The sequence below is a fragment of the Vigna umbellata genome, chromosome 5, assembly GCF_029865625.1.
Source record: "Vigna umbellata cultivar VRB3 chromosome 5, Vumbellata_1.0, whole genome shotgun sequence".
In the NCBI taxonomy this organism is placed as follows: Eukaryota; Viridiplantae; Streptophyta; class Magnoliopsida; order Fabales; family Fabaceae; genus Vigna; species Vigna umbellata.
This window is the reverse complement of record NC_142169.1, coordinates 58,171,723-58,198,030: the sequence shown is the minus strand read 5'-3', so window position 1 is coordinate 58,198,030 and position 26,308 is coordinate 58,171,723. Positions and strand designations below refer to the sequence as shown.

At 34.0% G+C, this 26,308-nt stretch overlaps 3 protein-coding genes across 4 annotated transcripts; all 3 read left to right on the top strand.

Annotated features, from left to right (window-relative positions):
* Positions 1-1,821: 1,821 nt before the first annotated feature.
* LOC124828702 (putative inactive receptor kinase At5g58300) lies at positions 1,822-6,398 on the top strand. 2 transcript variants are annotated; one of them, XM_088116628.1, is made up of 3 exons: positions 1,822-2,348; positions 4,015-5,368; positions 5,550-6,398. In XM_088116628.1, exons 2-3 carry the CDS (start codon positions 4,021-4,023, stop codon positions 6,176-6,178), a joined length of 1,977 nt encoding a protein of 658 aa, XP_087972754.1. In that variant the 5' UTR covers positions 1,822-2,348; positions 4,015-4,020; the 3' UTR covers positions 6,179-6,398. The 2 variants fall into 2 exon arrangements, with proteins under 2 accessions (XP_087972754.1, XP_087972753.1); XM_088116627.1 differs by lacking the exon at positions 1,822-2,348 and having other exon boundaries at positions 2,527-5,368.
* Positions 6,399-7,356: 958 nt separating this feature from the next.
* On the top strand, positions 7,357-8,759 carry LOC124828714 (Late embryogenesis abundant (LEA) hydroxyproline-rich glycoprotein family). The gene is made up of 2 exons (XM_088115047.1): positions 7,357-8,112; positions 8,535-8,759. The coding sequence occupies exons 1-2, from the start codon at positions 7,385-7,387 to the stop codon at positions 8,548-8,550; spliced, it is 744 nt and encodes a 247-aa protein (XP_087971173.1). The 5' UTR covers positions 7,357-7,384; the 3' UTR covers positions 8,551-8,759.
* Positions 8,760-19,577: 10,818 nt separating this feature from the next.
* Positions 19,578-21,117, top strand: LOC124828700 (pathogenesis-related genes transcriptional activator PTI6-like). Its single transcript, XM_047302061.2, has one exon. The coding sequence runs from the start codon at positions 19,952-19,954 to the stop codon at positions 20,774-20,776; it is 825 nt and encodes a 274-aa protein (XP_047158017.1). The 5' UTR covers positions 19,578-19,951; the 3' UTR covers positions 20,777-21,117.
* The last annotated feature ends 5,191 nt before the right edge of the window (positions 21,118-26,308 follow it).

Below are 26,308 nucleotides of genomic sequence, written 5' to 3'. Positions count from 1 at the left end.
TTTTAAAGTTTTTAGTTTTTTATTTTATTATATTTTAAATTAATATATAAATATTATTTAATTTTTTTAAAATTATTATTTAATTAATTATAAATTAATTTTATTTTATTTAATAAAATAATTATTATTAATTTAATTTATGTATTATTATTTAAATAATAATCATAGTTTTAAAAGTTTTATTAAAACGGATTAAATAATAATCATAGTTTTAAAAGTTTTATTAAAACGGATGTGGCAATCTGTTAGCGGATGTCGCCACATCCGTTGAAGATTTTAAAAATTTATTAAATCGGGAAGTTTTTTCTTTTTAAATTTTCAGATTTTAATTTATTATATTTTAAATTATATAAATATTATTTAATTAATTTAAAATTATTAATTAATTATTTATGAATTAATTTTATTTTATTTAATAAAATAATTATTATTAATTTAAGTTATATATTATTATTTAAATAATAATCAAAGTAGTTTTAAAAGTTTTATTAAAACGGATGTGGCAATCCATTAACGGATGTCGCCACATCCGTTGAAGATTTTTTTTTTTTAAATAAAAACAATAAATTAAAATATAGGATTTGTGAATGGACGGATGTTAACATCCGTCGAAGATAAAACGGATGTTGATATCCGTTTTAGAAAAGGACAAAATTGGTATGGGGTGGTGCAGGAAGCATTCGGTGGTGATGGAGGGAGCAACTGCCCATAATGTTTTATTCTCTAAAGTTTGAAATAACTTCATTCTAAACTTTTAAAACTAAGTGATACTTTCAGTTTTCAATGAAATACTATTTTTTATTCTTACGCGTAATCGATAACAATATTGTATTTATCAATAGAATGCTTATATTTTTAATAATATTTTTTAATAAGTGTTATATTTATATTATTTGTAATTTGTATAAAAAAGTTTCAAATGAACGTTATTTTAGAATAAAGTATAATTTATATTCCATCTGTCTTTTTAATTGTCAGAACATTTTCTTTTAGTTGCTATTTTTAAAATATCAAGATAATATTTCTTTTTCAGTTATATTCTCAATTTAATAAATATGAAGAGAGAAAAAAATAGATACAGATAATAATAATAAATAACTCTTTTATGTTATATTAAAATAGAAAACTAAATGGTTCTTATTTGAAAAAAAAAACTTAAGCAACTATTATTATTAAAAAAGAGAAAAATAATTAAAAATTATGTCATTTGATACATTTTTCAATACATATTTTCGATCAATATTTCCCATCAATATGATAAGGTCTGAATATAGGTTGGAACGTAAAGAGTATATTTGTAATTAAATAATATAAAAAATTACTAAAATATTTATTATTAAGATTTGTAACGTAAGTGTGAAGAAAAGAGAGTTTTAGACGGATCAAAATCCATGTGACAAACTGATGTGTAAATTCTTTTGAAAGAGATATTCAGATTTATTACTCCGCATGTTTCAACCAAACTACCTTTCAAATATATATATATATATATTGAAAATTTTGTTTTATAATTTCTAGATAGCTTAAATAAATGCTTGGAAGGTCTTAGAAAGGAGAGAGAAGTATTACAAAAAAAAAAAACAATATAAAACTGTTTTTGTGAATTTTGATGTTGCAGTTTGTGTAATTGTTTTAAAGTTTTGGCAAAATCATTGAAGTGAAGTGATGTAAGACATAAAATACATTTCCATCTTTGCCGTTGAAGAGGTCGTCATCACAGATAATCATAGTACGTGTGCACTGTCTTTTCTCTCTCTTCTCACTCAACGCTCAAACTTTCAGTTCCAATATTAAATAATGCTCATAAATAAATGAAGAATTGAACAAAGTCTCAAACTTTCTCTCTCTCTTTCTCTCTTGGGGTCTGGGTTAGGTCAAGAAAGAGAAGGATAGCGTCCATTCTGCATTGCCTTGCTGTGCTGTCAATTTTATTCTTTAATCTTTATTTTGTTTCTTCTTTCTTTATTTTATCAGCAAAAACAAAAAATTGAGTCACTTTCTCCAACCCTTTTTATGAAGCTTCTGCATTCTGTACCTTGCTGTTCTTTCTGCTGCTACCATGAGCTTTTAGCAAAAGATGCTCCTCAATTTCATCCAAATTCCCTGCCTTTATGGCCTCTCGGTGTGCTACATGCTCCTCACAATCAAACCCACCAACAGATTTTGATATAAATGCTCCTATTCTAACAAGTTGCTGCCAACAACCACTTCATTACCCAAGCTCAAGCACCCCCACCAACTCCAATTTCTGCCTCAGCCACTGCCACTTCATTTGCTGTTTCATTTCTCTCAATTGCTGAATTCTGAGACTTGCACATGCTTCTGAACTCTCCCATGCCTCCTTTCAGGTGATTGTTCACTTAAAAGCCCTCTCTCTCTCTCTCTCTCTCTCTCTCTCTCTCTCTCTCTATATATATATATATATATATATATATATATATATATATATATATATGTATGTATGTATATATAGATATCCAGTGGTACAATGAACCTCCTAATTTAACATGTAAATCTGGGCTCTTTTTGTTGTTTTTTTTTTCTCAACATTGAGAGTGGAATGTGCTACCAAGCAGGTTTTGATTTCTTCTTGATGATAGTTTTAGTGTTTTGAAAACCTGGTTTTTGGAATTTTAGGATCTGATGGTAGTTGAGGATTTTTTTTTTTTTTTTACTTTTCACATTATTGTGAATTTTATGGTTGAACCACTTTGACAGTTTCTGATCTTGTGATTTCTGTCAAAATCCATCAAAAGGGTGTGCTTTTGAACAAAAAAATCAGTTCTCTGAGCACTCATTTGTTTCAAAATTCAAGTCATTCATCTTACTGTCTGGGAAGCAAAAAAAATGGGGAAAACTGGAGGGAATTGCGTTGGCTGTGGTTGGCTAGAAAATTATGTGTTTCAGAGGATAAAGAGCACAAATGTTTGTTGTGGTTATCAAATAATTCGTATGGTTACCACAGAGCTAAACAAGCCTACTCCTAACTTCTTACAGCCCAAGTTAATTTTACAATAAATGTTGTCCTTTCTTTCACTTCTCCCTCATTTTTCTTTTTCTGCCAAAATCTTGAGAGTTTCTGTTTTGCTTTTCATGAATCGTATTCCTCCTTTAGCAACAAACATGTTTCGCTCTCTTTATAATTTGATCTTTCTCTGTGTTGTCGAGTACAATCTTATGCGTGTAAAATTAGGAGGGATTGGTTAGTTTGATAAACCTAACTGTTCACTTCATCTCTTTCCAAAATTTCCTGGACATATTGTATTCAATCCTGTTTATTCTTTGTAATTGCTAAAAAATTTGGGATGAACATGCTTAAAGCGACTATTTTGACCGTCTTGATTACTTTTTTTGGTATAGTTGTAATGTGATATGTTTTGAACTCATGATTGATGCAAGTGATTTTGTTCAATGTCACAGTTCCCCCCTATTTTCTTTCCGTTGCTATTCTCCTTGCATATTGTAAACAGGGGTTGTGACTATTGTAAAAGATAAGCTCCAGGTTATCAAGATTAAGTTACTCTTGTTCTTCTACTATAACTTTCTACAAATGAAGCTAAAGTGAACTCTGCTTAAGCCTTTTCAGTATGCTTATGAAATTTTAGGGGATTTAGTTGTCTAGAGAAGACACTTAAAGGTTCAATGTGAAAATCTCTATGAAATAAAATTTCTTTTGATTTGTATCTAATGATCTGCTGGTGTAGTATATCTCTTGATGATATATAAGTGTCATTTTAATGTTCTTTTATTCATGGAAAATGCATTCCCCTGTGTCTCTCTCTTGATGGTGAAGATCTTACAAGTAGGCAAAATTTACCCTTGGCTTGAAATTTTTTTTATCTGTTTGGTGATCTTAAATCAATATGCTTCCTTTCTATTAATCATGAATGGTTATGTTTCGACTTTTGTTTTCTGCAATGTGGTAATTTCTAACACCTAGGTTTGTTATACATTGTTTATTTCATCATGCTACTGGATCCTAACTTCTGATTTATGGTTATGGTACCAACACAGGAACATATGATGACTGGCAAAGTTTACTCCATATTCAATTGCCAATATATTTTTCCTTCCAGAAAACAACTCGCCATGAAGTTTCCTTCAACTTCAGGCACTTCTTTTCTTTTTGTCATAGTGATTCTTTTCCCTTTAGTTATTGCTGATCTAAGTTCAGATAAGCAAGCCCTTCTTGATTTGGTCAATGCTGTCCCCCACCGGCGAAACCTTTCATGGAATCCAACCGCCTCAGTCTGTGAATCATGGGTAGGCATTACTTGCAATGAAGATAGAACTCGTGTTGTTAAGGTTCGGCTTCCCGGCGTTGGACTAGTTGGCACCATCCCATCAAATACACTTGGCAAGCTTGATGCTGTGAAAATTATTAGCCTTCGGTCCAACCTACTCAGTGGAAATCTCCCTGCTGACATTGCTTCTCTTCCTTCTCTTCAGTATCTCTATCTCCAGCATAACAACCTTTCTGGTGATATACCTGCATCATTGTCTCCCCAACTTGTTGTGCTTGATTTGTCATATAATTCCTTCACCGGTGGCATTCCAAAGACATTTCAAAATTTTTCAGAACTAACTAGTTTGAATCTCCAAAACAACTCCCTATCTGGAGTGATACCCAATCTCAATGTCACTCAGCTTAGGCTTTTGAATTTAAGCTACAACCATTTGAATGGCTCTATTCCTAAAGCTCTTCAGAGTTTTCCAAATTCTTCCTTTGAAGGAAACTCACTTTTATGCGGACCTCCCCTAAAGCCGTGCTCGGGGGTTCCTCCTAGACCTTCTCCTGCCTTGTCTCCACCTCCATCATCAACTCCAGGGAGACAAAACTCAAAATACAAATTGAGTAAAATAGCTATCATTGCAATTGGTGTTGGAGGAGCTGTGGTGTTATTCTTTATTGTTCTTGTCATTGTTATTTGTTGGGTGAAGAAAGAAGGCGGCAGAGGCTCCAATGTGATCAAAGGAAAGGGCTCTGGTGGTGGCAGGGGTGAGAAGCCAAAAGAAGAGTTTGGGAGTGGGGTTCAAGAACCTGAGAAGAACAAGTTGGTTTTCTTTGAGGGCAGTTCTTATAATTTTGATCTTGAGGATTTGCTGAGAGCTTCAGCTGAAGTCCTGGGAAAGGGTAGTTATGGCACTGCCTATAAGGCCATACTGGAGGAGTCAATGACTGTTGTGGTGAAAAGATTGAAAGAAGTTGTGGTAGGGAAGAAGGACTTTGAACAGCAGATGGAAATTATGGGAAGAGTTGGACAACACACAAATGTTGTCCCCCTTCGCGCTTATTACTATTCAAAAGATGAAAAGCTTCTGGTTTATGACTATATCCTAGGTGGTAACCTACACACACTCTTGCATGGTATGCATTTCTTTTCCTTAGTTTCTGTCAGATCTTCTAAAGTTAACTCTTTTTTCTTTCATTTTTGGTAGAAAATATGTTTTTTGCTACCCCTTTTGTAGGCTTCTTAATGTTATTGTATCTGCCAAAACTAGCTAAAATACTTTACTTCGCCTTAAATTTGATCTGAATTTCATTGCAGGTGGAAGAACGGGTGGAAGAACTCCCTTAGACTGGGAGTCCCGGATAAGAATATCCCTTGGAAGTGCCAAAGGACTGGCTCACATTCATTCTGTTGGTGGTCCCAAATTCTCACATGGAAACATCAAGTCCTCAAATGTTCTTCTCAACCAAGATAATGATGGCTGCATTTCTGATTTTGGTCTTGCCCCTCTTATGAACATTCCTGCTACTCCTTCTAGAGCTGCTGGTTATCGTGCTCCAGAGGTGATTGAAACCCGAAAACACTCTCATAAATCAGATGTGTACAGCTTCGGTGTCCTCCTTCTTGAGATGCTTACTGGGAAGGCTCCTCTGCAATCTCCTGGACGTGATGACATGGTTGATCTCCCTAGGTGGGTTCAGTCTGTTGTTAGGGAAGAATGGACTGCAGAAGTTTTTGATGTTGAGCTTATGAGGTACCAAAACATTGAAGAAGAAATGGTGCAGATGTTGCAAATAGCCATGGCCTGTGTGGCCAAGGTGCCAGATATGAGGCCTACCATGGATGAAGTAGTAAGAATGATCGAAGAGATTCGGCAATCTGACTCAGAGAACCGACCATCTTCTGAAGAAAATAAATCTAAGGACTCAAATGTTCAGACTCCATAGATTAACTTTCCTTTTGCTTTATCAGGAAATCACAGTATAAGAGTTAATGCCTGGTCAAGGTTTCTCAAACTGTGTTCAAACCTCTCTGTCCATTTCTTCAATATTTCTCACAGATGTTTTTCTCGTTCTTGAGTTATTTTCTCGTTTAGGTAGGTTGTTTTCCCTGAATTCTTATGTATTAATTAACATCATCATTCAATTAATGATCTTCATTCAAGCACATTTTCCTATGAAAAATTGAATATCGAATGTTTCGCTGGCATGCCAACGTTGTGAAAAAAGGTTGCCGTGTCACACTACTGTGCTACTACATCAATGTGTACACGGCCTGCAAATTGCAGAGTTATTTACCAAATCTCTCTTGTTATAGAAATAGAAATATATTCTATACTAAAAAAATCAATTAAAGAATCAAAATACTTTTTACAGAAAATAATTAAAATAATAACATTAATGTGACATTACTTCACCATTTATTTACTAAATTTCACTCTCATTATAGAAATACAACAATTTCACTGCAATTAGGCCTCAAACTATACCATCATTGCTACTTCTTTTTAGCCTTCTTCACCTTTCCTCTGTTTTTTATGTACTTCCACGGTCACAGTTTTATTTTTTATCTCTCAATTGAGAAAACATTGACGTTATGCTTTTATACAATCGATGCAGAGCTTAATTTGTATTTGAAATGACTCATCTATGAAATAATATTTTTTGTATTCTTAATAATTAAAATATTGCAGGCAGAGTAAGGATAAAAAAATAATAGAAAGCCTTTTGACGCAACAAAAGCTATTACTGTATAATATATGCTTAAGGAATGCTTTTTTGTATGATTATTTTAATGTTAACGAAAATGAACATTGATTTTCTATTTAGAGAGGTTGTTGACAAAACATTTTTCTGTGTAACATACTCTCGGTTACTTAATTGTATTTGTCCAAATAATCTCTCTATTATTCCCTAATCAGTTAAAAGTTTGCATTACATTTCAATTATAATAACTAAGTATATTTAACTGTATAATCCTCTAAGAGCCTCTCTTTGTTTACCTTCCAACCATGATTTGCCACAAATAGCTTTGTGGCTCTGTGGTGACAAAAACTAGAGAAAAAAACCATTATACAAATAACCCATCAATCATGTGAAACCAAGTAACGTTCATTGGACACAGGTGTGCCTGCCTTGAGGGTGGCGGTGATCATGGAGGTGCCACCGAGAAATCCGGCGTTGGAGATGGGTCCGAGCAGCCGGAAATCGAGCGGACACATGGCCTTGGGCGTGCCTGACCGCCGCACGAGCTCCACCCTCAATGATATCGATTCTTCCTTTGACCACCTTGACAACGGACGTTACCACCCATATTGGTTTGCATGTTGTGCATGGTCATGCTTTCTTCTTTTCTTCTTCATCATAGTCATTCTCTTTGCATGCATCACCTACTTGGCACTCCTCAAGTCAGGAATGCCAAAAGTTTACGTAAGAGCCTTCAACATTACGCAGTTTCAAGTTGATGAAGGGTCACAAAAGATGAATGCAGTTATAGGGTTAAGGCTATTGTTCTCTAACGAGAATGATAACCTTAAGCTTTTGTATGGACCACTTTCTATTGTTGCCACAAGTGAGGATATCTTGTTGGGGAAGAACAACGTTGATGCCTTCTCTCAAATGCCCTTGAATGACACCAATTTGGACATGATTATGACAGTGAACAATGATGATGTTAACACAGATGCTGCAGATGACTTGAAAGCAGACATCAAATCCAATGAAACGGTGTTCGATGTGTACGCTGGAGGGAACATTGGTTTTAAGGTTGGAAATTTAGAGATGAACAATGTCCCATTTCTAGCCTCTTGTCATGAAATCAAGATGATGGATGTGGACTCTGGAAAAAGGCCTCCATGTGATGTTAAACTCTTTTCTGGAAGGTAACATTAATTAATTATATGTCTGTCTTTATCTTTGAAATTGGATGCATAGTTTTTTATGTGCTAATTTCCTACCTCATCTTATTTTGATGTGCTAATTTCTCCCTTCAAAAGTTTGCAAGAAATGCTATTAAATGAAACACATTTATATATCTATACATGTTGCTAATGATTCCCGTGAACATTTCTTTGTAAACTAGTGAATGATCCATTGGTTTGCTGTAATGCAACATATACTGAATAATTAAGCACAAAAATGGAAACAATGTTTGATGTTTCGTGTTTTATATGAATGTAGATGCATTATGTTATGCAGGCTTAATTCTTTTACGGAGATTTTGGATACTGCAAAGAATTAGAAGCAAAGAAAGTAGTACATAAGTAGTTTCTTAATTGTTAATGAGTGTAAAATTTTGGTACAGGCCTGCAGCAAATTGAAGAAAGCTACAAACAAGTTTAGCTAAGCGACATTTTATCAACCTTCATGATGGGAGGACAAGTAATTTATTGATAGAGATTTGAGATTTTCAGAAAATAGCCAAGTTTACTCACAAGTCATTAGAGACATCACTTGAGGTTTCTCATTGGAGAAATGATACTATGACACATTTTTACATTCATTTAACACGTGATATAAGGGTAAAATGGTCATAAAAGTATAAAGTTTTGTATTTTTTCAATAAAAAAGAGAGAAAAAAGTAAGTAAAAATAGTGTCAAATAAATGTAAAAGATTTAGGTGTGTCAAAGAATCATTTTTCTTCTCATTCTAGAAAAAATTCTGCATTGTTTATTGTGAACATATATATACATATATGGTCTAATTAAACATTAAATGAGAATACGTTAAAAATAGCTATGAAACTTGAGAATAAAATTCGTTATTTTAAGGACATCACCAAGAATATTATTCAGATCCTTAATTTAAAATTTAGATTTCATTAATTTTTTATTAAAATATATTAATGTGAAATGAGAGAATATAAATTTAAAATATTAAATAAAAGTAATATAGCATAATGAGACGCACAATAAAAAAACGAAAAACATTTATATTGAAAATGAGTTGATACTTTATAAATAATACTAAGTAAACAAATCATGTACAAATCTATTAAAGGAATAGTAAAGTTTTACTGATGTTGCTTAACTATAATGAAGGTTTTACTCTGTAATATAAATGTAAACTATTTTTTTATATTACTAAAATTGAGATTTAATTCAAATTAAGTAACCGAAAAAATAACATCTAAAAAATTCAATATAAGTTTTCTCTAAATTTAATATTTCCTTACATCAGATAAACCATCACAATTGGAAAGTAACATTTAGACTATTTTTAAGGACACCTGTTAAAGAAAAAAAACTTTTTTTATTGCAATACATTAAATGTGTTTTTAATGATTTTAGTATATTTCTAAACGAATTTGAAGGAGCACACAGGAAACCTTCTAGAACCCAACTCTTCTTCTATATATCCCTCTACCCGTCACTTCATTTTCTTCTCCATGCACAGTCAATCAATCCTCGTTGATTTTCAACCCTATCTTTTCTTTTGGTTCTCTCCATCTCCAAGTTTCGGTTATGGCATCGAAACCCATCGTCAACGAGCTCAAGGATTTGCAGAAGGATCCTCCTACGCGCTGCAGTGCAGGTGAGAACCTTTTCCTCTTTCATCATACACTCTGATTTTAACGCTTCGAGTCCACTTTCAATTATTCAACCCTTTATGTTGTTGTCTCTGCATGCATGACCCACCTTGTTTCGAACCATTCGTATTTTGATTCTACCAGTGATGTTTGACTGATTCAATAAAACAAAACCTAAATCGTTGTTTTCTGTTGCATGGTATGGTTCTTGTGTCTGCTTTTTGTTAAACTTAGCCAGATGTGCTTATACTGATCTTGTAAGAATTTGTTGTCCAAAATGGTTTGGGAATGATTAGGAGACATGTTTCAAATTGTTGTTGCCGTCGTGTCGCGATTGTTGATTTCGAGGAAAATTACAGTCAAATGCTGCTTAAGTGATATCAATTACAGTTGTGATGGTGTTGCGGCGTCTGTTAGGATGCTGCAGGGTTTGTAGAGGAAAACGACAGAAAAGGCATATAAAAACTTTGGATTTCAATCGGACACTTGGATTTACCAACGAGGTTGGCTTCCTCTTTATTTTGGAAGGGAATAAAGGCGTGAATCATGGTGTACATATGAAATGTGATGTGCGTCAAGCTTAGTATCAAGCAATGAGTCCAGCAGGTTTGCCCATCCCATTCTTATTCTGGAGATTGTTTGGGGTGATATCTCCCTTGATTTCATTACTGGAATGCCAAAGTGATGCCACCGTCACAGTGTTATAAAGTAATTTTTGGTAGTTGTTAATTGCCTAACTAATGGTGGCATATTATTCTATCCAGAATGTTGCCTCGCTTCATGATTTCCCAAAGTTGATTATAAGTGATAGGGACCTTCGTTTTTGAGTGAATTCTGGAGTGAGTTATTCTGAGTTTAGGGAATGGTTTTGCACATGAGCACCACATACCACCCTCAAAGAATGGCTTAATAGAGGTGGTTAATCGATTTGCAGAAACCTTCTGTTCTTACGGGTGGAATTTACTCATAAGACACGTTTTCAGGAAACACTACTCAACTATCTTCTTGTTCTTCTCAATTTGAGATGTATCCAGTCATCTTACTACAAAGGCTAAAATGTTTTCTCTCTTCACACTGTCCAGTGTTTGAACGTCCAGGATGTCTGCAAAGACACTTTAAGTTAAGTATGTGCTAAGAAAGCGCAATAAATACTATATTAAATACTTTATGCTTACCTATGTGAGATTTTACCGGGATGAGCCTAGATTATGTTGTCGAATGTTTGAATGTCTAGGATGTCTGCAAAGACATTCTAAGTCAAGTATGTGCTAAGAAAGCAATAAATACTATCTTAAATACTTTATGCTTACCTATGTGAGCTTTTACCTGGATGAGCCTATATTATGTAGGTTTGGGCCTTTCCTAGGTGGTTTAGGAGTTTTCTTAACCTAGCTTGTTTATCTAATCCTTGATTAACCACATCAATATTGTTTTGGGATGTTGACAGGGCCAAGGTGCATATTGTTATTATGATTGAGATATTTGTGCTGAGGTGATGTAGTCTTTGGTTGACGATATCGTATCGGCCTCATACAACACACTAAGCCCCCTAAGCTTGAGATATGTTGGATTTGAGAGTGTTACATTGGTTATCTGCTGTTATAGACATAGTAGCCCCTAATCTCAAGGAACGTGGCAACGAAAAGACTTGATGAATGATGTGAAGGGTTGTCAAAGATGACCCTTGCTTGGGAAGGGCAAGGGTCATGTGTTGTAGTCATTGGATTTGAAAGGATCTAATGGTTCAGGATTGTGTAGAGTAAATGAGAGGGCTTGTCCAAGTGTCTATAAAATAGGGGTTCATTTTGCAATTGGGTACCACCTGTATCGAAAGGCCTGATCTTCATCTGAAGTGGGGCATTGTATTACTTACTTTTCCAAGTATGGTTTCATGTACTAATCCCGATATGCCTTCGAATAAATTCGAGGGGGTTGATAGATTTAAGGATAAGGTAGAGTCTTTGGCAACTAAGTTTTCTGTTAGCAACAATATTAGTGTGAGGAGTCCCCTTTAGCCACAGAGTGGGCCAAGATTGAGATGCCTCTGTTGTTCTGTGTACCAATGATTGTCTATTGTTCAAACATTTATATGTTGGGTACATGCCAAAGTTCCCTTTCTACTGGACCTGAGATCCTGTTAAGTATCATGATTGGCCTAGAGACATGATGACTAACAATGATAAGAGGATCGTGGGGATCCTCGACCAACTTCCTCCACAACTCACTACTAAGAAAATTGTTAATGTTCTTGTTTCCTTGCATCCTCGCATGGATTTGTATGGTATCCTTTATTTATTTAATTATGGCCCACGTTGAAGCTAACCTTAGTAAGAAGAATCTATATAGGGTCTTGTGGCAAAAGCTGATTGCTGAGGGCAAGATTGAAGCTAGGGACTTGCGGCGGAAGTAAATTGTTGAGGGCAAGATTGTTGGCAGTGGTGGATCTTCTGCCGTTGTCGATGTCCAATCAACTATGGTGGAACTTTGTCTCCCTGGAAAAATGAAGAGGGAAATGTCATCCACTGAGCAGCCTCTTGTTGAGGAATCTACTAAGCGAGTTAGTGGAGGCCCTAACAGGGGATTGATAGCTTAGTTGGGTACCGAGATGCGTATCCGCAAAGGTTTCAACATCTCATTGACAGATGCTGAAGCTAGTATTATTAATTGATTAGAACCTATAGTGGTCTTGGATGCTTTCATGGAGTTATAATGTTGCGCTTTAGTTTTGGGTCAGTATTTTGGCACTACCTTGGTTAAAGAGACTGATGAAAGGGAGAAGATGGAGGCCGAGTTGTTTGAATTAAAAAGCAAAATGTTTGATTTGTCTATCGATGTAGGAAATTTGGAAAAGGAATTGTCATCTAGCTTGAAGTCTTGGAAAAATCGTTGTTTCCAGGCTAAAGAGAAAGAGAGGAGTGTTAGGCGTGAACTAATGGATATGAGTGTTGCCCATGTTGAAGAGCAACATGCTTGGGAGAAAACATCTTTGGAGCTTGTGGAGTTGCAACAATACATCTTGGTTGAGCATGAGGAAGGTTTTCATAAAGTGTTCTGGCAAGCTGCCCTACTATTTGACATCCTAGCCAACGAGCGATTTGATGTAAAAAATGATGTCTATAAAAAGTCATTGGTATCAATCAATGACATCCCTAAGGTTGACGTTGTTCCTCTGACTGAAGAGGGTGGTCGAGCCAAAGAGAATGGCAATGACAATCATACACTCCTAGTGGCAACCTTGCCCCTAGTTTTTTTTGTAAAAGTTTGTATCATAGTGACATATGATCGATTTTGCTTAATAAATGAAGTTCTTCTATCCACTTCAAAGGTTGTTGTTTTTTTTTACATTGTTTGCATTAATTACTCGTATATGATGTGTGCATTTGTACCTTATACGGTGATTGTTGTTAAACATCTTCCCATGTAGAATGTCCATGTAATTGTCTTAGTTAACTAGAGTTTTCATGATCGTGAAATTCTCAATTTCAACCAGTATTACCATGGGGTTGTTCTTCTTGGGATCTATAACATTGAAATCAACATGTGTAAGGTTATTAAGGGGGTATCTTGGTGGAATTGTTACAACATTCACTGATTGTACCACATGCAAGTGTCCTTTATGAGCCACTATCGAGGACCTATCTCTTGCAAATCCTTCAGAGATGGTGTTGATTACTCCACCCTTAAGGGCGGTTGTGGTAATTGTCCTAGTCACGATCATAGTGATTTTCCCTTTAGTTATCACTTTCATATCTCCTTGACTTACCTCTAGATCCTTTGACTTCCTCCTTCTAACAAAATGTCTAAGATGTCTAGTTGGAATCAACTCCTCAATCTTATCCTTGAGGGTTAAGCATTCATTAGTGGTACATCCAAAATTTTGATGGTAACAACATTGGTGGCTGAGGTCTGAGTTGGGAGGGGTTTGCATCTTCTTGGGTGTCACTAAAAGGTGTGTATTGAGGGCTTCCTTTAAGATACACGACCTCGTGACATTCAATGGTGTGTACCATGCAAATTTTGGGTGTTCTTGGTTCCATGATCCAAGGTCTTACCTTTTTGGTATTGTCTTTGGGTGTAGCTTATTCTCAAATGAGTTGCTTTCGTCCCCTATCTTATTTCTAAAGTTTTTCAGCTCCTTCAGCTGTATAAGTTTGGCTGCCTTCTGCCTTAACTCATCCAATTAGTTTCGGGTTTCATGCACAAACTATCTGCAAAGGGTCCCGACCTCAATGTAGTTACCATATGATGCAAAGCTACTTTAGGGTTCAAGTTGTGGACATTGAGGGATATCTTTCCAAACATCTCCATGAAAATCTGCAAGGATTCCTCCTTTTCCAGATATTGACTAAGGCTATTAAGGTGAATTGGTGTGGTCAACTTGTTGCAAATTGTGTAACGAGTTACCAGGGTGTTGAAGCAGTCAATGGAAAAAGGAAGGAACCTAGTAAACCAACTCAAAGATACTCCTTTAAGCGAAGTGGGGAAGAACCGGTAGAATATGGTGTCATCAATTGTATAAAGATTGACTTGTGTTGTGTCAAGGTTTGTGCTTCCATCATATCGGTCCAAAGTGAAGGCCTTCTAGTTGGTTGACAACGGGGTTTTTGCAATTCCATCCACAAAGGGATTCCAATGTGTACTTGAGGCTGTCATCATGGTGCTCATTGTCGGGTTAGTATGTTGAGTGCTGCCTACTTTGGTCTCTATTTTATGTTGACTGGCTTCTACTCACTTTCTCTGCATACGTGCATTTTCTTCTCCAAGGTTGACCATTTCTTCAACGTAGTGCTTCACCAACTCTGACAACTCTTTTTGGAGTTCTAACATCAGAGTTATCTTGTTACTAGATGGTTTTGGTACGGATTGCTTGTTTGTCATATTCCTAGTGAACACCATGTAGTCTAGATATATATCAATCTCATGGTGGATGTCAAATGTTTTTATTGAGCCGAAATATACTCATAAGACACGTCCATAGGAAACACTACTCAACTATCTTCTTCTCAATCTGAGATATATCTAGTTATCTTACTGCAAAGGTTGAAATGTTCATTCTATTCGTGCCTTCCAATGTTTGAACGGTCGGGTTACCTGTAAAGACACTCCAACACTTAATCAGGTATGTGTGTATGAAAGCAATAAATGCTATATTGAATATGTTATTCTTACCTTGTGAACAATGTTATTTATAGTACCTCTGTGGGCTTTTACTGGGATAGGCCTAGATTATGTAGGTGAGTGCCTTTCCTTGGTTGTTTAGGGTTTTTCAAACCTGACTTGTTGTCTAATTCTCAATTAACCATATTAATCTTGTTTTGGGATGCTATTAGGGTCGAGGTGCATATTGTTGTCATGACTGAGATGCCTCTGTTGCAATGTCATCTTGAGTTGACGACATCATTTTGGCCTTATACAACACACTAACCCCCAACTTGAGATATCTTGGATTCGAGAGTGTTACTTTGCAAAGAAAATTTCCTTTGTTTGGTTATCTAACCGTTGTAGTCACCTTCCTTGTTGCTTTGCTTCAGAGCAAATTCACAATGGTATATGTAGCTATGGACTGCGATGAGGCTTTTTGCCAACTCAAATTTCATTTGTATCGTGCTTAGCAAACAATGAAGAAATATGTTGATGCTCGCCGGAGACATGTTACTTATCCTCTTGGAGATTGGATAATTGTGAAGCTTTCTCCTCATAGACAACAATCTGTCTCTTGTGTGGTCAGCCTCCAAGCTGACTCCTTGTTACTATGGATACTTTCAGGTGCTGTCATGTGGGGGAGAGTACACCAACAAACTTGAGCTTTCATTTCAGACTTTGATTGTATTCACCTGATTTTTCACTTTTCACAGTTCAAATGATCAGTGAAGAGTTGTTCTGCTATTACAACTTTGCCTCCAGGGCTTGTTGTTACTAATTTGGAGCCCCCTAGTCTTGAAGCTTTTTTGGCCACTAGGACAGGCAACAATGTGCAGGAATGGCTGATCCTGTGGAAGTCTCATGGGAAATGGCAACTTCTATTTATGGAAATCCCAGTTTTTGCCTTGAAGACATGGAAACTTTAATACCCGGTTGTATTGGTAGGAATCTACCTTCTAAGTGGGATAGGCCGTTTTAGACATGTCATCTGAAAGTCCAAACAGTATGATGCCTAATATTATCTATTAGTGGAGAGTTAGCTAGAGGAGAGGAGTGCTGTGTGTTTTATGTGGTGATTGGGGAATCGTTTGTGAGGGGATGATATCAGATTTGGAAAAAGAAATTGAAGACAAGGGAATATTTCTGTGACTTTGGGGAGCATTGTTCTTATTCCATTACCGATTCTTTTTTCTTTGTTTTTTTCTTGTTTTTTTTTTTTTTTGCAGCACCTCTTATACAAATTGTATTGCCTTTTCTCGCACATTTAGTGAAGATTGGTGTTGGAAAGCATTCCTAGTAGCAAAATTAAATTGTTGGATGTTATTATCGTCTTGAGTTTTCTCATGTTAAGAATTTTCCTGTTCTTTGCTTGTTTCATTCCTGTCTTTTGTATGCATTATTTTTCTTGATATGTGGACTGATGATCTTAAGCATCCATGCTGGCTGCTAGTCAAGTTTGTTAATATCTTTAACATTTGTCAAGTGTTATAGTTTAGAAATGCTGAATTTAACGTCTTTAAGTACTGTAGGTTGCACTTAGGACTAAGGTATTCCACCCAAACATCAACAGTAATGGAACTATATGTCTTGACATTCTCTAAAAGAACAATGGAGCCCGATCCTAACCATTTCTATGGTTTGATATTACTTGTTTTTCTTAATGTTTTGTGATTTTGCATAACGGTTTTAGCATTTGTCACTTACTATGCATATCTAGCTGTAATTTCTGTGTTACCATATCCTCTTACTTTGACATTCTACATTGGAATAATATGTATTTCTGGCATATTATTGCTCGTGGCTACGAAGTTCATGAATAAAAACCTTGTTACGGCCGGAAATATTAAAGTATGAACTTTTTTTTAGCAGAGTAACTCCCAAAATCACTTCTACTTAGGCTATAAATGTTGAGCAATTGGAGCTTATACTCAAATCGAGGAATGAGATTATTTTCAAGCATAAAAATCGTCTATCATGTACTGTACCTTGTTTAGTTTCTATTCATATGTGAAACTGTTGTGTCATGATGTTTTAATGTCTCGAAATTTAATTAATGACTTGTTTACTGCTTATGTTAAAGAATTATATTGAAAGAGTGATGGTTATTCATTCCCTCTTAACATTCTCGTGTCACTTTGTACGGTAAGGAGAGAAGTGTGGAATAGATTGAGTGATGTAATGGAAGATGGAGAAAAAAATGTCGTGAAAATGTGAAGTGGAATTGTGGAAATAACATTAGCTTTTGGAAATTTATTGATTTTGTAAGAGTTCGTTGTAGTAATCTTTTAGTTATAGTAATCTTTTAGTTATAGTAATCTTTTAGTTATAGAAGTAGCGTAAAATAGAAGTCTATTCTTTCCGTTGACTTAAGGTATAATTTTCAAGTCACCTTAATGAGTACATATGATTCAGAGATATTTAACTTCTTTAATTGATCTGCGTAAGGAATAATGTCAACCGCATGTATGACATGATGGCGCTGTTTCAAAACTTGAAAAAACTGACATCCACTATTATAGGTTCTTTTGTCTATTTGCTCACTGTTGACGGATCCCAACCCTGATGACTTGCTTATGCCTGAAATTGCACACACATGTACAAGACTGACAGGGTTAAGTATGAAGCCCACTGCTCCCAGTTGGACACAGAAATATGCTATGGATGATAATTCTCCTCCTGTAGCAGCTCAATCATGTTCTGAGGAAACAAAAGATGCTTTTCATGAAATATTGTCTTTACTTGTCAGTGAAACTGAACCATGGTAAGTGAATTAATTATCACTTGTGAGTATTTCCTTTGAAGACATTGGTCATGGGATGAAATTGTATTATAATGTCGCACAAGCTTTCTGCATGTAGACATGCTATTCCAAATGAGTGGTAATTAAAGAAACTATAGTTATGAAAATGTAATGGACCAACTGTCTCTTGAAGCCGACTTTTATCTTTTTCATTTTCTGGTAGAAACAAAAGAATTGTCACGATTTGGTGAAAAAAAAAAGAGTTGTCCTTCTGGAGAGAGAGCTGTCGTGATTCTCGTCGCGGACGTGCTCTGACGTGCAGCAAACTGAAAAACTAAAGGAATGGAGGAAGTAAATTAAAAGGATCCCCTACACAGGAAAATACTCCTATTTTTGTTCCAAAGTCATGCAAATGAAATGAAAAGATCCTGAAACACTGTTGTACGATATTATGTTTGACCTCAGAATTTAATGTCTAGTGCAGAAACATGCCTGCTGGAAACCACTCGGTATGCTGCTGCACGACAGAGACACGTTCAAGGTGAGGTCACCACAAGTAGCTTCGATTGAAGTCAATGGTAAATAATATAATATCAGAACAGTGGCTGATTAAAGCAGCGAGGGGACTAATCCGAAGAGTCATGTCTTAATTAACAAGCAAAAGTAAAGGAGGGGTGATTCATCTGTAAATGCAATGCATCTTGTGGCCTCAGCGTAGATAATGTGAACGTCCTCGACTAACTAGCATGCTTACTTGTCTTTGCTTCCTTTTCAAGCCAAAACCTAACATAATTAAACTTTTTGAGGAAATTCCTCCTCCCTACAATACTTGGACCCTTCTTATAATGTTAACGTTTTCTTTCTATTGTTTAATTCATTCATAGCTATTGTTCATCCGCCTCTTTCCTCACGAGGATGTTGATTTATCTATTGGGAATGTCTCTTGGCAAATTTATAATCTCTTATGGCAATTTCCCCTATTCGTTTACCATTTTTCGTATGATTTGAGCGCTAGACAAGTGGTTCAAGCCAATTTGAATAAAGAGTGTGGGTTCAAGTCATAGGATCAAAGTTGCATGTGTAGCATTACACTGTGTCTCTAAATTACGTGACAATATTTTATCTTGTAGTCACCCAAAAGTAAAATAGCACATTAAAAATTTAAAGAAACCTTGACCTTTTTATCTTTTTATTTGTATGATTGATTATATATTCCAACTCAATCAGGTACTGTTAATTAAGTAACCCCGTTCAGCGGTGTCTGACAGAGAATAGACAAAGTCTGCAAAATATTGTACTGAAAGATATTACTGCCATCTGCAAAGTCATCATGGGTTGGATTAGCCCAATGCTCAACGGTATACCATACTTTCCACTACTCATTCACTCACCCATTTCTTCCTTTTCCTTTTATTCTTCTTTTATTCACGCCATGCCACGCTTTAAAAACAAACTATAAAAAGTCACGTCAAGTTCGCAGTTTCAAGGTTTTGCGTCGCCTCCTTCTACCTCCCATTCTTCTCTAATCACATAATTACAAAATTCCACCATCCATGGAACCATAAGAATTGCGTGGTTTCAGATTCACCAACGTGGAAAGATGCCATGTTCTTTCTTTGCACATCGCTTTCCTACAATCATTTTTCCAATCCTTATATAAAATAGAGAGACATTATATTGTAAACATTCAAGAAACATGTAAACATAATATTAAAATTCAGACTATTAAGCTCGTTTTGAATAATAGATTGCTCCCTGAATTAAAGGGACAAAAATTGAAAATTCTTTTGATAATAAAGTGAGATTATAGTTTAGTTAAGAGAAATGGACACATAAAATAGATTTTGGTGGCAAAAAGATTTTATGTTGCCGACAGCGACATGAATGTACACACACACAGTGATTCATGACCCTCCCACACACACAGTGATTCATGACCCTCCCCACTAAGACCCTCACTCACTCACTCACTCCATTTTCCCTCGAATCTTCTCTCTCTCTCTCTCTAATCCTTCAATTGGTTACCGAAATGAAATCCCTGACCTTCACGAGAAAAATATTTGGTTCATCCTCCAATGGGGACACACCCCGTGCTGCACCATAAATACCCTTTAATCCTACTTCACTCACCTTGCTTCCTTCTCTCCACACTCTTCGCCTCTTTCCCGCCAACCTCTCTAACAACATCTTCTCTCTCTCTCTTCCTTACCCTTTGGAATAACCACCCAAAACCTCCCTCTTTCCTTTTTCACTCTTCCTTCATGCAATTAAAACCATCACCTTTTCCCTTTCTTCATTCTCTTTCTTAACATGAGTGACACAAACCAACCTTTCATGTCCCTCCAACCAACCATGAATCTCTCTCACCCCTTCAACCCACCAACCTCAAGCTCTAATTTTTACACCCACCCACCATGCAAACCCCCCAAAAACCCCCAACCACCGCACAAGAAGCTCCTCCGGGTCATCCTCACCGACCACGACGCCACCGACTCCGAATCCTCCGGCGACGACGACGGCCCCAAAAGCCCATCTAAACACAAAAAAGTGAAAAGAGAAATCACCCACATCACTATAAACTTTCCCTTTATCCCGGAACCCCCAACGATAACCCCTTCTTTTTCCACCAACCCCACCCCTTTAACCCAACCCGAGAAGCGGCCCGCCGCCCCTCGCCGCCGGAACAAGTTCCGAGGTGTCCGGCAGAGACCATGGGGACGATGGACCGCCGAGATCCGCGACCCGACCCAAAGAAAACGGGTCTGGCTCGGTACCTTCGACACGGCGGAGGAAGCCGCCGCCGTGTACGACGAGGCCGCCGTGAAGCTCAAGGGGCCTGACGCCGTCACCAACTTCCCCGTCGCCGCTAACGGAAAAAGAGAACTCCACGTTTCACCCCCGGAGGCGGCCTGTTCCGGCGACGGTTTCGCGTCGCCGACGTCTGTCCTCACATACTGCGACGGAGACTCCTCGCCGTTCGACGGTTTCCGTTACGGCGAGGTCGATGCATTCGGGTTTGACATCGACGCGCCGTTTAGTCTGACGGATGTTAACATGAGCGTGCTGAATCAGCGCTACGCGAAGGAAGAGTTCGGCGAGTTTGACCCGGACGAGTTCCTGACGTGGCCAAATTAAGAGTCATTTCCTCCTTTCGCGAAAAACTCAGGGACTGTTTAGTAATTGTACTAAGTTTTTGTCGTATTCGGTTTTGTATTTCGTAGAATTCCGAAAGTACCCTCGGGACTAAGTTTTTGTGCAGCTTAGAAGAGAGTGAAGAGTGCTAGAGCTATAGAAGTGAGCATTTTGGTAAATCTAATTAGAGAATTTTGTCCTATGCTAATTTGTGTAATTAATTCCAATCTCATGAAAAAGAAAAAGATAGAGAGTGAGAGTGTATATGATGGAAAATATTAGAGAAGGCCTCTATTGTCGTTTGTTATATATATTTATAAAGTACAATTTTTATTAGTTTATTACCTTTTTTTTGTCATTCTAATTCCTTGTTTGGTGATGGCAAAACTATGATTATAATGATTTGCTTTTACTTTGGAAGATTTTGCTCCTATGATTGGCCTTTTGGGATTCTTTAGTTAGTTGGAGATTTCCAATGTACAAGTTTTCTTCAAAGTATAAGTAGACCAACTTATATATTAATATAAATAATTGAGATGGACAAAACTTTCTTTTATGAATGTTTCTTTAATTGTAAGGTAAAGAACAATTATTTGCATAAGTCGCCTCAACTTGCTATTTTAAAATCTCTCACTTTTTTCTTTTACCTATAATTTTTTTTATATATGTTGAAACTCGTGTATTTTATGAAACTGCATAATTTTATTTAAGAAAAAAGACTAGAAAAAAAAATGTTCAAAACATTTTAGAAGCATTTATCTTCCTTTTACAAAACATCTTTAGTGAGGGTTTGCTTCCTCAGAGGTGACCTTTCACTTTCTTATCTGCTAATCCTTTATCCTCCTTGCCAAATAAAACGACAAAAATTCAAATAAATGTTTTATCTTTATTTATTTTATTATTACAATTCCTATTCTTTTGGGTATATTTTCTCAACCAGATTTATGAGTCGTAATTGGACTTATTTATTTTTAAGAAACAAACTTCTAAAGATTTTTTTTTCACAGTCAATCAATTATAAATATCTATTATGTACTCTCTTTTTTCGTACTTAATAGAAAATCTATAAAAAATCACAGCTTCAATAATTTAGGGAGATGAGATATCTCCTTTAGTCAGACATAGGCCATTAATTTAAAATGGAAAGTACAATGTTATCATATTTTAGATATCTATTGCGTCTATAAACTTAATCCTTATTACTATTTTCCAAGTTAGGTTCAATACTGCTGAGAAAGATTTAAATTATTCGACATAATTATAAATGTTGATAAAAATTTATTTTTTAAATAATATTGGTATTGAAACGAAAATAAGTATACCATGGATATAAATGTATATTTAAACGAGTACAACATGTATATAAACGTATCTAATTTCTCAAAAACTAAATTTCATATTTATTGAATGCAGAAAATGAAATGGATATAAATTTTTTCTTCGATGAGAAAGACATCATCATCTTCCTATTATATGGTACATAAATTATAAAATAAATAAAATATTAAAGTTTTTTATATTTTTATTTATTCATTAATTAATCAGAGTTTACGGATTATTCATTCTGTCAGCTGATACAATCAAGATTATTAAAACCAATTAATTTACTCTTCTTCATAAAATATTTACAAAATATATTTTACCTTCTTCAATCATCTTGATGATTAGATTACGAATTTAAAAAATAATTTAATAGTAAAAAAAATATTTGTATTGTAAACCAATTTAACAAAATAAATATATGATTTTTCCATTTGTGTTCCTCAAATTTCAATTGTATTGTTCTTCTTCTTTCTTTTTTTTCTATTTTAACTTTTCATTAAATATTTACCGAATCTTAGCATGTGTCAATAGATAATAATGTGTCAATAACATGTCTATCAATATCCATGAGTTTCTTAACATATAATAATGTTATTTAATACGTTTTTTTATTTTTAATATCACAAATGTGGGAGACAAAAATAAAAATAACCATTTTAATACACGTGTCATGCTACATGCCAATTGTGACGTTATATATACCAACAAATAAATAAATTATAAACGAACGAAGAGATTAAAATAATATTGATAATACGAAAATATAATTAAATCTTAAATATATATTTAAGAAATGTATCTTATAAACAATTTTATTTAAACGAGATAGAACTATTAGAGTTTGATAGTTATATATTTAAAAGGGAACTTTACATTATGAAATCACGCATCATAGTTAATATTAAAGTAGTTATTGTGAAAAGTAATAAAGTTCATTTTATGCCAAAAAGTTAATATATGTTGATGAAAGTAATTATAGTATCTATTGTAAAAAGGTTTATAAAACTCGAAATTTTAGGCAAAGATATTGCAAGTGCATGAAAATGGTTGATTTGGTGGTCGTATGGTTGGTCACGAAAACAATGTTAAGTGAAAAAAATCCAAGCCACCAATGTGAATTTCTTATCAATTTATTTATTTATTTATATGTACTAATTTTAATTTATGAAAATATTTTTTATTTTCTCTAGAAAATACTTAAAAATAAATTCATCTAAATAGTTTATTCATCTTAATTAGTGATAAGTCATAGACACAAATGGATTAAGATATTAATAAGTTTATAAGATTTTTTTATTAGTGTAAAAAAAATATTTAATACCGACTATTTTTGATCTTGTATTTCAGTTAAATATTTGAAGTATATCCACATGTAGGTGATTTTTTTTTTACTTTCAATGAGGTTTTAGTTATGGAGGAGACTTAAATGTGAAACCATAATTAAATAATGAAAAATAAAAAATATTAGAATTTGTTTTTTTTAATAACTAAAGCCTAATACATTTCTAATATAATAAATTATTTAATTTTAAAAATATATTAGGCTCCGTAATAACTAAAGCTTAATATCTTTAAAATTAAATAATTTTTAAAGTTAAAAAGTGATTAAGCTTTGATTATATCAAAACCAAACCTAATACCATATTTATGCTTTAATTTTAATAATAATTGAAGTTTAATGTAGACATCTTTTTAAATATTATTTTTGTTTTTGTCACAGTCTACGTATCAAACCTGAAAAGTTATACAATTAAAAGCAATATATTATATAAACTACAATCAGAATAGCCATAATCTATATATAAAACTATAAGACAATTTTATATATGTGCTACATACTATTTTATATTTATATTATATATTTTGTACGAGTTATCCACATAATGTATGGACTTTAGGAATTCGTGTAATAGTCTTGAATTTATGTACAAAAGATAATAATATTTCAATCAGTATATAAAAAGATAAAGTTAGAAAGTATTTGATTTAATATTATTATTATTGTTTCACAGTTAGTTGTAATACAAGAAATTAGTTAGAAAGATAATAATAAAAACGAAATGCTTTTGAATGAGAGTAAACTTCAAAAAATAATAACCCTAAGCAGATATTTAAGTTTCTATTATTCGTAAAATCAAAGCCTAAACAGTTTTATGTTTCGATTATAAAAGTAACTTAAACCTAAACCTTTGTATAAAAATTAAATTTAAAAATACCATGTTTTCTAATTTAAAGAAAATTTTTGGACACCAATTCTCATACAATCGAAACCTAAACATCTATATGCTTCAGTCTTTAATAAAACCGAATTCTAAATAATTTTAATAATTTCAAAATTACTTCCAAATTTTGACATGTTTTGTTTTTCTTAAATTTGCGAAAGTACATGTTCTTTTCAAAACTACTATTTATCTGGTTGAGTTTAGAATGAAATTACTGTGATTAAATATATGATACAGTGGTCCATTTGAATATTGATAAATTCATAGGATTTTTGCAGCTTGCAGTTGCAGATAAGATTAAGAATAGAGAGACATAAGAAATAGAGAAAGTGGCAATGGTTCATTGGGTGCCTTTGTTTGTCTCTTACTGCACTCATTGGATCCATTCTCCACTACAAGACAAAATCACCATAAAACCTTATTCATGTGTTTCCTATTCTACCCTTCATCACTTTGCTTCAATGAATAATCTACCACATGTACATGTGACATAATTACAATTTCAATAACATGTTTCTGTGTTTTTCATGGTTTGGTTGATGGTAGACCAAGCAAAAAAAAGTAACTAAGAGTTTATTTATAGGGTACATAGGGCACCCTAAGATATAGCAATGTGAGTGTATGTGTTGCATTGTCACTCAACATATTGATGGAGAAGTCATCATGTAATACACAAACTTACATTCGCAATGTCAGAGAACTTCCTTCACTTCGAATTTTGGTGTCAATATCAGAATCAAAAAAATAATAAATGTAATCACAAAAAATGTAGAATGATAAATGTAATAATTTTGTTGAATGAAGTTTATGTAGAACAATGTCAGCTTTAATGATTTAGGCTGATAATGATAAGAGATTTTTAAGGTTAATAAATGGCTCCTTTTGTCATTATAACATAAATTTGTTCATTAGGATTTTTTTTATTGAACCAAATTTAGGGTGTGATTCAACAAAAGAAGCGTGATTATGCAAACGTTTAGCTTCCAATGATTCACACCACATGCAAATTCTTGTATGTTCTATCATATATTCAATAGATAAGTGTTTCGGGATGTATAATTAAGGTTAACAGTCCAAATTATAATATGTTATTCAAGGTGTGAAAATTGTTCTGAAGTTTGATGTTTTAAGTTTAATGGTTTGTCTAAATGGTTCAGAAAGTACTTGTAGAAAACAATCTGACGTCAAAATCAATTTAATATTGATAATTAAAAATTAATGACACAATAAATACAAGATCACTTATCTCCTTGCTTCAAATATTTACTTATAGATTTTGGAGTAAGTTTTTAATTAGTAATGGACTAATGAAGGATCAATTTTAGGTAAACTCGTATCAAAATGTGTTTATTTATGACATATTTTCATTGATAACTCATTGAATAATCTGAATAAAGATTGATTGTTTATTTGTGTTAACCGAACATATAAATAAAATAAATGTTTTAACTAGTGTTATAAATTCATCTAAAGAACGTTTGCTTTTTTAATTTTTTTTAGAAAGTGGTAATATTATTATAATCAGTATAAGGGTTTCTTTAAATATTTAATCCAGCTAAAACTCCTATTAATAGTATTGATTAAAGAAGAACATTATTTATTCCAGACCTAGACTTAGATTAACTTATATGCTGCCACATAATGTGGTTTTACTAGTGAAAAAGGTTAATTTAAGCTCTCTTTACGAATGAAGATAAATTATCACATTTTACATTATTTGTCTTAAAAAATAGTAATAGATTGACCCATCTTATAAAAAACCGGATTTCCCTTATATCACTTAACATATAATTAAAAAAAACATTAATTCAAATTGACCCACATGAATTAGTAGATTATTAAAAATATAGATTTACATAAATTTTAAAATAAAAAAAATCCATTTTTTAGTTTTTGTTATATGTAAAACTTAAGATTCCACAATCAAAACTTAAAATTTTAATATTACATATTTAAAAAATAAAAAAATGTCAACCCAACTTTATTTGTC